We start from the raw sequence: 11,490 nt of genomic DNA on the forward strand, positions 1-11,490 counted from the left end.
GACAGATGTGCACAGGCTTCCCGCCCGTGTCCCAGTGGGGCCTGTGGGGCACCGAAATCTGAGGGACATGGCTGGATGGGAAAGCGGGGGCCAGTGAGCAAGCAGGATGAGCAATGGAAAACTTGCTCCCTGAGATCCTGGAAGATAGACTCATGGGGAAGAGAAGTCAGGCATCCAGAGCCCAGGTGAGCCCTCCATCAACACAACAATGGCTCCGTGTACCAGTCCATGTTTATTGAACCAACTATGTAGAACACAGGATGGGGAGAGCCAGAGAGATCTCAAGTATCATCTTATCCAGCACCTTCCCCCCAACAACTGATGAGAAAACTCGGGCTCCCAGAGGCTCTGTCTCTTGGCCCCAAGCTGGTAGATCTCCCTGACACCTCACAAGATTACTTGACTGGTTGCTGCCAGCGGGTTTCATGTTTCCTTTCTTTTTCAAATCAACCAGGGCTCCAACACAGCATTTGGCGTTTCATGGAGCTTCTTTGGTCTCGCAGATCAGCCTGGCCCCAAAGAGCTCCAGCAACTTGTCAAATGTTCCACCCCCTTTGCTGTCATCACCACCACCGTGAACATCATCATTCCTCCTGCCATCACCACCACCACCAGCACCACCATCTCCACCAGGGGCTGCCAGCGTCATCATCAGCATCATGAAGAAGTCACTGCCTATCGTCAATTTTATTGCAATAACTATGTATGGTGTCATACGGGTACTAGACTTATCATGGTGATCGCTTTGTATGGTACATAAATGTCAAATCACTATGCTGTACACCTGAAACTACTATAATATTGTCATATTATAAAAAGAAAAATTTAAAATAGAAAAAGAAGCCATTGCCTATAGTCAAGAATATTGCAGTAACGATGCGTGGAGCCATATGGGTACTAGACTTATTGGGGTGATCACTTCATAAGGTATATAAACGTCTACTCAATATGTTGTACACCTAAAACTAATATATATGTCTACTATAATAGAAAACAATTAGAAAACAACAACAAGTCACTGTCTAACCAAGAGACCCTTCTGGAAGACAAAGGTGAGTTGATAGCAGAAAGTAGGGTATAGGCCACCACCCGGGAAAGACTCCGTTCTTGCTGGGACGTTAGGCCATGGGGAGGGTCTATCGAGGAGCTACTGTTACTTCCCCCGTATTCCAAAAATTCATACGATTTAGCTTCCTCCCATTTTCAATTTGTTAGTATTCCTGGCCTTCTCAAGGCTTATTCCTCCACATGTCTCTAAAGAAGACGTTCATGACCCCAATGTCTTCTTTAGTCCAGAAGAAACTTTCTGCCCATTCCCCTCACTGTCTAGTCCGCTCTCCTCCCTTACTGCCGGCTGCTCATCCCGCCTTCTCCTTGACACACCTGACATAAACTTCACCCCGCCTTCTATTCCCCTCTAATAAGCTATCTCCACACCTTTGTCCCGTGCACGTCCCCACTCCTTGTGCTGTCTGGGGTCACAGAATCAGGCCTCCTGCAGAATCTTGTGGATCTTGGAGAGAGTCTCCAATGTTGTCTCCAATTCCTGGACCTCCTGCCACAGCTCTTCAGACGACTCTGCCTTTGCCCCCTCATGTAAGTGTTTTGACGACTTCACGAGGCTGACCACATCTGGCAGAAGGCCAAAACCAGCAGTGGCCAGACCCACGATCTTGGCGCCTTTGGTCATTGCCAGAACGGTACCCGCAAAAGCTTTCTCTACCTTCTCGGCACTTCCGACTGACATTGCCCCTCCGGTCATGAAGGACTTGGCCTCGGCTGCTGCGAGAGGACTGGCTTTGAGCAGCTTCAAGGCTTTGACATTCTTCGCAATGCCCTGCACTAATCCAACACAATTACTTGTTAAGGAAGCAATTTTGGGTGTGCTGTGTTGTAGAATCTCCATAGCTACCTTCTCTTTGTTGCTGTCAGTAGACATGAGGTGACTGGCTTTGGCTTTTGCTAATGAGCTGTTTGAATAATCCACGATGCTGGTGGACACACTGGTCACAGCAGCTGCCGTCCCCAGTCCCATCCCAGTTGCCAAAAGCACCAGACTGGCCCCTGCTGTCACGGGGGCCAGAGACAGGCCAATGATGGCCAGGAGGCCAGACACAGCGCTCGTGGAGCTGGCCACCACGTTGGCGATGGTACAATCCTTGTGGACCTTGTCAACCTTGGCTGCAAGTGCGCGGAGCTTTCCTATGCGCTCCTCAAGCTCCTGTCTCACCTGCGGAAACTCACGCAGAAACCTCTCCCTGTCCAGCTGGCCTTGTCGCAGCATGGCCATGCCTCCTTTCCGCTGGGTGAAGACTTCATATAGTGCTTCTGCCACCTCCCTGGAAGAAAGATGGCCACATGCTTAAGAAAGGCAGTTTGTTCATTGCCGATGGGCCCCATCAGGTCCACTGGCAGAAATCACAGAGCTTTTCTAGAAATCAAAGAGAACACAACTCTACAAATGTAAAGAATTGTTCTTTCAATGTTCAACACATGTTTTCTCCCTTGTAGATGCTCCATAGGACTTACTCCATCGGGGAATGAATAAGGAAGTTCCTCTTAGGAAGCTCTTACGTGGTAAGTCTCTGATAAAGATGGCGTTTCACTCAAGGGAAGGTCTAGGCCGTCACAAAGTGTTTGTAGACATTTAAAGAGACATTATGAAGGTTTTATTTCTGGTTTAAGGCTTCTTTTTTATGTGAAACCACTTCTTAGAAGAGTAATTTTAAATTGTGTAACTGATGATTAAAAAAAAACAAACAGAGAGAAAAAAAAGTGTTTGTAGAGTGGGAACTCCGTAGAAGAACAAAGAGACGTGGGGCTGGAGCAGCAAAACCTTCATTCAGACAATCTTAGAGTCTGGTGAGGACTTCAGCTGACCCACACAGAGGTGTGTCCTCTGCCTGTAGCTGCTGGGAAGTGATCTCTGGGCTCCTAGAATGTCCCAACTAATAGGAGTGTCATTGTTTGTCTGGCCTTGGCCACCGGGCAGTGTGACGCACTGATGTATCAGGTGGAAGCCTTGGGTTATATGGTATCAGTCCTGACCTACAAAGGAACTGGAAACTAAAGGCACTCGTTTGACCTCCAGGAGGGGTTGGAGATACAGGTCAGCCATGGGGGAAGCACGTGATCGAGCCCCATTAAATCTCTAGACACTGACGCGTGGGTTGGAAAAGACTCCGCCTTCTGGGCCAGCAGGATCCTGCATGTTTGTGCAACATTTTAGACGGGGAGAAACAGGGCTCTAGCCCCACTCCCCAGGGACAAAACTGATTGTGTGAGGACTTTCATGGGTTGTCCCAAAGGAAGTCCTGCCTGGCTCTATCTTGAGGGAGAAGACCCTTGGCCCCTGCCTTTTCCCAGCAATCTTTTTAAGTTAATGTTAGTTGAGTACCTACTATGTGTCAGTCATTATGTTAAGCACTTTACAAGCATCTTCTTATTTTCCTCACAGTAAAACTGAACCGATGAAGACAAAGTGGTTACATAACTTGCCCAAGGTCACGTAACCTTCCCCCTGCAGATCACCTCTTCTCAACCCGAGGCCATTCACTGCCAGGCAGTGCTATGGAGGAAACATTTCTCATGGATTGTTGAGAAGGAATATATTCAACCCCAACCACAGGATACTGCCTGGAGGAGGTGTCCCTGCCTGAGCAAACCAGAGCAGGGGGGACATGTGGGTGACAGTCCTGGGGACTCCCCTGGAGGTTACCTGGACAATCCGACCTCAGCTACATACCTCTCCCAGTTTTCTTCATTCAGCAGTTTCTCTGGGCTTGATTGTTCCAGTACAAACTGACTGTCATCAGGAAAGCTTTTGCTGTCTAGTGGAAAGAAAACATATAAGTTTAGAAGAAATTGTGGTAAATTCTAAATGGTACTGAGGGTAAGGTGTTTAAATGTTAATCTTCCTGAGCAGCTGTCACCTGAGGTACTTTTGATGGAGTCACCTGGTGTTATGGAGTGAACTGTGTCCCCCCAATTCATGTGTTGAGGCTCTGACCCTCCCAATGTGACGGTATTTGAAGTTAGGGCCTTTAAGGGGGTAATTAAGGTTAAATAAGGTCATAAGAGTGGGACCCTGATCCAATGTGATTGGTGTCCTCCCCATAGGAGAGACACCAGATCGCCTCCTCTCTCTCTCTCTCTCTCTCTCTCTCTCTCTCTCTCTCTCTCTCTCGGCGCACAGAGGAAAGACCATGTGAGAGCAGAGCAAGAAGGTAGCTGTCTGCAAGCCAGAAAGAGAGGCCTCACCAAAAACCAACCTGCCAGCACCTTGAATTGGGACGTCCAGCCTCCAGAATGAATTATCTAATTCCTGGATGTAGGTGTGTTTAGGAATTCAGAAGTGTTAATCTTGATAGAGTACAGGGCACGTATGGCATATTACTTACTACCTTCCAGGAGGGGCTGGGCACCACTCTGTAAACAAAGGCTTTCATTTTTGGCCACTTGTGGGGCTAATTGGGCAGTGCTCTGCTGTGGTCTGAAGCCAGCCTCCCAGTATGTTGGTTCTGGCCTTGTGGAAGGAGCTCCAGTGCAGGCCCAGGTCACCCACTGCCTGTGACTGGCTGGGGGCTAGTTGGTAGGGGCTACAAAATGATCCACAGTTGTTTGCTGCCTGTGCTAAACCTGGATACATGTGGGAGAGGCCACGCTGCGAATCGAGGACAGCTGCCACCAGTACCGGGCCTGGGGTAACTCTGCAAAAATCCAGGTACACCTGGAGGCCTGCTGCCACCTGCTGGCTTCCTTAAGGTTCAGTCTCTGATAAAGCCTACTGTGGTATGCGAGTTTTGTGGGGCAGGTCCTCAGGAAGTCACTAGAGTGGGAGAATTGTGGTCACCATGTTAATGTAGACTCTGGTTTGGTGCCAGTGCTTAGCCTGGAGCGACACAGCAAGTCTCAGAGCACACCAAGGCCAGTCACAGCCTGCCTGGGGCCTAGGGACTCTGATAGTTTTCCAAGTAAGAGTGCAATGTGGTAGGGACTGGCTGCTCACAGAGAAAGTGCTTCCAGCAGTGTGTGAATTGGCTGGTGTGGGTTCCCAGCTGAGTCAGCAGGGTGGAGCAGTGGAGCTCACTTGGCCAGTCAGATTAGAATTTGGCCTTTGGGGGCGGGCTCAATATAGGAAAATGGCACCCTCCTCCTGGCTGCATGGAAGAAGGACCCCTCACTGGGAAAATGCCTACTGTCCTCCAGTCGCCCTCCTGAAGCCACACTCCTCAGTCTGCCCCCTGAATGTCTGCAAGGTCGCTTGTGTCACCTTCCCTCCATTGGAGCCCAAGGTGAGTGCCTGAGAGCAAGTGAGTCTGTGAGCAGGCCATTTAAGAGGACGTCTGGGTTTCACATAGCCTTTTATCCCACCTGAATGGTTGGAATCCCCATTATTTTTCATAGTCACATGTGGGGGCTCCTCTTCCCGGCACCAGTGCTCTGGGCTGGGCAGTCTGGTGTGAGGGGCTGGGGTCCCTTGCTCCTCCAGGGAGAGCATGCATGGCTGAGATATACCTCCTGATTTTCAACTGCCACACACAGGTGTGGGGTCTGTTCCACATCTCCGCCCCACCTACCAGTCTCAATGTGGCTTCTTTATATTTTCAGTTATAGGACTTCTGTTTGGCTAGAAATCAAATGGTTCTCCAGGTGGATTGAGCTATAACTTAGTTGTAATTTTAATGTGTTCATGGAAGGATGCAGGCACAGTGTTTATTTACTCCACCATCATGGATCTCAAAGAGACATTATTCTTATTTCATAGAAAAATAAACAAAACTCAAGAGGATAAGTGACTTCCCAAAGTCAGCAAGCAGAAAGCTCAGAGGCTGAATCCAGAGCCAACTGTCAGACATATCTTTGACATTACTTTGAAGCCTCCTTGTTTCAAAAATTCCTGTGATTTGTACATTCTACCCTATCGTGTACCTATGGGGATTTTTACATTCCTAACCAATGTTCCAGACTACACATCACTGAATAAAACTGCCACGTAAAGAGGATTCCTCCTGCTACTCACAGACGCCCCACAATGGTGGTGGAGGGGAGTCTTCAGGTGGGTGGGGGGCTGGACCCTCGGCTCTAACCCTGTGATCACGCTGTCATCCCCTCTCTGCCCTCCTGGCTGGTCTCAGGGGACACAGCTCCCGTTGGCACCTCTGAACCCAAGCTGGCCCATTATTAAACAAGAGATCATCTTCCTTATCATCAGGATAAGGACCCCAGGGCCCCATCGAGGGCCCTGGAGCCTGGCGGGGGGTCCTGGCTTCTGATCTGTCCTCCCCTTCCTTATCCTGCAACAGGACAAGTACTTTCCTCTCCCTGGAGCTCCTGGGAGGGATATTTGTTGCCAAGTCAATGCAGTCCTAGTGTTGATATGAGTGGGTGCAGCATTGTTTTTCCTTTTCCTGCTTCAGTGAGGAAGAAAGGAAACCAGGAATCAGATGGAGGGAACCCACAGCACTAAATCTGTGTGTTTATTGATTGGGGTGGGGTGAGGTGGGGGCTGAGAAGAACAGAGCTGGGCCTCAGCAGGGGTATTTGAGATCAATAGTAGCAGTTCCTGCCTGAGGCCGTCACACCTGGTAAGCAGGTATTTACAATGGGAACACAGGGCAGGACCCTAACACAGCCTTAGGGGGCAGCGGATGCTGGGGAGGTGGGAGGTTCTCCACCTGGAGTTATCAGATTCCAGGTAGAGGGGACAAGAGTCTCCCCTCTGCTGCCCCCACCTCCCTGTGGTCCAGCCGGCCTCACTCTCAGTCATTGGACGGGCAGCAGGGGAGGGAGGCAGCGAGCAGCTCACTGTGGCTGAGGAGAGGACCAGAAAGCAGGCTCCCCCACAGACTCCGGGCTGCAGGGGCTCCCCTTGGCCCCCCTTGGGGGCTCCAGGACACTCATCAGGTCCTTGATTCCTGTGAAGCTTTACTCAGCGTGGAGGTGCCACCCCCAGCTCTAGGTCATGAGAAGGAAGCAGCCAGAGAAGAGCAAGCTGAGTACCTGGCTGGGCTCCTGGGGTCATGGTGTCAGCAGTGTGGTCTCAGACTTTTCCCTTCAGCTCTCCGTCTGTGCCCGGCTGCTAGAGGTGTTGCTTCACCCTTGGGGACGAGAAAACAAGTTGTGGGATGGAGCTGAGCCAGCTGTGGCGACAGGAAGTAGCTTGGGCCAAGTCTCTGGTGGTCCCCTCGGGAATGGCCGCAAACGCCAAAATCGACTTGACCCAGGGTGTTCTCTGTCTGCTGGGCTCTGCCGGCTGCTCTTTAAGGAACGTTCCTCACCTCATTCAAGCACCCTCCAAGCCAAGTCAGAGTCCTAAGGCTGACACCTGCAGGCACCTTACACTCATCATAGGTGGGGACAGAGCAGTTCCCAATCGCAACAGCAACCCCTGCAAGCTGACATCCATCATAGATGGCAACAGGACAGCTCCCAGGAGAAGACAATTGTAACAGCAGCCCCCTGCAAGCTGACAAGCACCCTACATCCTGCATGGAAATATATAAAACCCCAGCATTCCTTCTATGGGGGCAGCTGTCCCCATTGGACTCTGCCCTGGCAAACTCCTGCCAGTATGTGTCTTACCCTCTGTCTCCGCAGCTCTCCCTCTCAGACTGCCCTGGCCAGACTCCTGCCACTTCCAAACAGAACTCTGTCTCTTTGATTTTGAATAAATCTTTGCTTACTCTTGTAGAATCTCGTAAGTTCTTTGTACATTCTGCGAACGACCAGGAGTTTATTCTATAGCAGGACATATGGCAGGGCTCCTTCCACGTTCCCTCATTACAGGCTCTCACATTCCACGTGGCGGGTGCTGTTGTGTCTCCCATTTTAAAGTGGAGGAAACCATCGCAAAGTCTAGGTTTTCACGTAAAATGAGGTTCGCCCAAGTTTTCACAGCAGAGCTAGAGCTGAGACCTGAGCCCAAGGTTTCTGATCCAAATCCCACATGTGTGGTAACCTGGCCCCACTCCCTTTATTTATGTGTATATGCTTCCTTGTAAGTGACTCTTCTCGTTCCAAAACGAGGTCTCACACCCGGTGTCCACACCTCTGTCTTGATAAGTCTCCTGGTGCTGCACCGTCTCAGAGCTGCACCCTCCTTGCTCCTGCAAGAGCCTTCAGCCCCTAAGGGCCTGGGGTCCTCCGCCCTGGACCAGCCCTGCAGCCCTGCTGTGGGCTCCGAGCCCTCCTGACACTGTGGGGTCTTCTCTGCTGTCCTCCCCCAACTGTTAGACCTGAGGTTGTTTCAAAATCTATGTAAGTAATGGTGCAAAAGACATTTTCCTTGCATAGAACTTTGCCTGTATTTGAGATTGTTTCCTTTAAGGTATTTCTGGAAGTAGAATAACTGGGTCAGAGGGTATCAACATATAAAAATTCTTTCATACGTAGAGCCGCACTGTTATGCAAACAAATTGTACCAATTTACGTTTACACGCACAGTACATAAGGGCACCCATCTTTCCCATCTTAGCCGTTCTCACTATGTTTTTAAACAGATCTATTTATAGAGAGAGTTTCTCTCAGTTCTGCTTGTGATTATCCTGCCTTGGGAGATGAGGGAAAAATGCAAATGTTGATGACGTTAGGCACTGTCTTAGAAAGGGACAGAGCGTTTATCAAGTACCCCTCGTGAGACCTGGCTGAAATGTTAGCAAAGGCGCTTACAGGTGTAATAACAGCTAATGATAAGAGTGGCTTACATCTGTGGGCTTTGCTCTGGCCCGGTGATGCTCTAAGACTTTACAAACAGTAAGTCGTATTCTCCCCGTGGCCTCTGAGGTGTGTACCGTTTGTATCTGCAAACACAGGGCCCTGTCTATTCTCTGTCACCGCCTCCTGTGGTCCCCCCTCCAGTCCCAGTGCTCCCGGGTGCCCTCCCGGCACAGCCTGGACACAGCCCACAGTGCGGGAGTCATCACTGGGACAGAGAACAACCAGCCTCTCCCCACACAGTTTCACTCGCCGTTGCATCATTCCTTTTGTTTCTCCTGTTGTTCTTGATGAAAAGCCCTTGGTGCCAAAAAGCAAATAAACCCTTGACTCGGTTTTTACTTTAGACAGTTCTACCTGATTTCTGAGAGTTCCATTCATTTCCTCCTGTCATCTTACCGCAGCCGTAATATTTTTATATGAGAAGAAAGAGAAATGTGAATAAAACATGGGTCCTGGCTAAAATCCGAATGATGCCTGTGCCCTGAGCAGGACCTTCCAAACCTCCCCTCCCCCAGGGTGGCTGGGCCCCTGGGCTCTGGCGCCCCCTCCAGCCCCTCCCACTCAGGTTCACAAACTGCCAGCAGGTCCTCTCACTGCTCTGGAGGCTCCTTTGAAGGCACACAACAAATCATTTCCTTTTTCACTCTTGTGGGTGCCCATTAAATATGTCCTGCATTAGGGAGGAGGAGGAGGAGGAGGAGGAGGAGGAGGAGGAGGAGAAATAACCGCTTCCACAAAATCAATCAATCAATCAATCAATCAATCCCAAAGGGATCTGAATGTAAACCAGAAAGAAAAATACGACAAACGGAATAGAACAAATGGTAACCAAATGTTGAGCTGACGAAACATTTCATCAAGACACAAATCCTAGAAGCCTTAAAGGAAAAGTTTGATTGAATTGACCCGTGAAAAATGAAGGATAGTTGCAAAGGACGCCATAAACAAGTCAGAATTCAAGGAGAGGCCAGGACCACCCCGTGGGGCTCGTCCTGCAGGCAAAGGTGTCCGACAAGCCACAGTGCGCAAGAGTCTACAAATCGACATGAAAAGACTGAAACCAATTTTTAAAATGGGTAAGAGCTAGGAGCAAATAATTCCTAGGGAAGTGACTTGCTCAGCGTCACACAGCTCTTGGAGGGCAGAGTGGAGGCCAACAGCTTCCCACACCGGTATTTAAGGGGAGAAACGTGGTTTTATATCAAACGTCTCCAGGTTTGCCTCTGCCTGAGTGAACACACAGATGTAAGCTCACACTCGACAGTCACACTCGCGGCTACAGTTTGGTTTTCATTGGAAGGCGACGAAGCTGGGAACATGCAGCAGATGTCCTGTGACGCGCCCTTCTCACTCCCTACGTCGGGGCCGTCTTTCCGAATCAGGACACAGACCACCACCTTTTGCTTCTCCATCCCCTCCCATCCTCCCAGTCCTGAACTGAGGGCCAGGGAGGGCAGGGACCAAAGCCCTGCCATCTTCCCGAGTCTCCCATCATGGCACCTGAGCCAAGTCACTCCCCTTCCAGGGCCTCAGTTTCCCCACAGGGCCTGGCACTGAGCACAGTCAGAGACAGGGTGGGTGGAACAAACTTGATTCCTCCCATCTCAGGAGAAATCCCTTGTCCCCCTCAGCCTACCAGCAGCCCCCTGGGGACAGACTCAGGGCAGCCAAGCCACAAGGAGCAGAGGCTCTCAGACCCCTGCCCTCCTCCACCTGCTCTGCTTCCTCCAAATCACCCCAACATCCACCTTCCTCCTGGGGTCACCGGCTCCTGTCTCAGATAGCCCGAACCTGAGCTAAGCCGGGGGAGCTTTGTGAACCCATTTGAACAGATGTTCCGTCCCCCTCCACTGTTTAGGACCACAGGGGGAGGTGGAAGCAGATAAACCTGGGGTCAGAGCCCCGCTCTGCCACTGCTCCATAGGTGCCCTCAGGTCGCTTGCTCGACCTTTCTGAGCTGCAGTTTTCTGCATCTATAAAATTGTGAGAATAGTCCTCTTCCTAGAGGGTTATGAGGACGAAGAGATGAGTGGGGGCCTCCTACCCACCCCCTCTTACCAAGGAGTCTTCCTCTGGCTGACTTGGAACAAGACCCAGTTGTTCTTAGCTCTGCAGATCCAGTCACCGGCTGTGTGTCTGTACAATGACCAGACACATCTTCCGACCCAGATATATCAGGGACCCAAAAGTGAAAGCAAAAGGCCCCACTTCTGGCAAGAGTGATCAAAGAAACACAAGGCCCCACCTGAGACTCGTCCCACCCTGCTTGCTGAAGCGCTGAATCCAGCAGCCCCAGGCCTGACATCCAGTCCCTCTCTGCTCATCCCGTTCTGCCTCTGGCCTCTGGAAGGAAGGCCTGCCACTGACAGAGTGGAACCCTGGCAAATTACTCCCCCACCCCTTGGGCTTGTTCCCAGCCCCCTTGCTCCTCATCCCTCCGCACACTCTCCCAAACGCCTGCCCCAATTACGTTTGTCCCCAGCAATGAGCACACGCCCTGAACATGCAGCATGCACATCGCGTACTTGGGATATTGGATCGCATGCCTGCTGCTGGTGAACCCACACCCATGCAGCCCCCACACGTTCGCTTACGTAGGTCCTCCTGCCAGAGCACCTGCTTCTACCACCTGGAAAAATCATGCTCATCCTTCAAAGCCCAAATCTGCTATCACCTCCTCTGGGAAGCCCTTCAGAGCCTCCCCCCACAGAACCCACTCTCTCCTGCTTGCTCTGGTCCCTTGGCACCTGTTCCCTAAGGCCACTGCTCAGC

At 50.9% G+C, this 11,490-nt stretch overlaps 1 protein-coding gene across 2 annotated transcripts; it reads right to left on the reverse strand.

Moving 5' to 3' along the window:
* Positions 1-213: 213 nt before the first annotated feature.
* On the reverse strand, positions 214-11,080 carry LOC109439675 (apolipoprotein L2-like). Of its 2 annotated transcripts, none has more exons than XM_088796752.1 (4): positions 10,777-11,080; positions 7,003-7,100; positions 3,746-3,830; positions 214-2,339 (listed from the first exon to the last, which is right to left on the reverse strand). In XM_088796752.1, exons 2-4 carry the CDS (start codon positions 7,022-7,024, stop codon positions 1,487-1,489), a joined length of 960 nt encoding a protein of 319 aa, XP_088652878.1. In that variant the 5' UTR covers positions 7,025-7,100; positions 10,777-11,080; the 3' UTR covers positions 214-1,486. The 2 variants fall into 2 exon arrangements, with proteins under 2 accessions (XP_088652878.1, XP_088652880.1); XM_088796754.1 differs by lacking the exon at positions 10,777-11,080 and adding an exon at positions 7,281-7,334.
* Between the last annotated feature and the right edge of the window lie 410 nt (positions 11,081-11,490).

Source organism: Rhinolophus sinicus, chromosome 1, assembly GCF_057876585.1.
Source record: "Rhinolophus sinicus isolate RSI-liver-muscle chromosome 1, RSI-T2T, whole genome shotgun sequence".
NCBI lineage: Eukaryota > Metazoa > Chordata > Mammalia > Chiroptera > Rhinolophidae > Rhinolophus > Rhinolophus sinicus.

Coding starts and splice junctions, on each gene's coding strand:
- LOC109439675 (XM_088796752.1), bottom strand. CDS start 7,024: ATGACCCCAGGAGCCCAGCCAG. Junction 3,831..7,002: donor GACCCCAGGAGCCCAGCCAG/GTACTCAGCTTG, acceptor TCTTTCCACTAG/ACAGCAAAAGCTTTCCTGAT. Junction 2,340..3,745: donor AATGAAGAAAACTGGGAGAG/GTATGTAGCTGA, acceptor TCTTTCTTCCAG/GGAGGTGGCAGAAGCACTAT.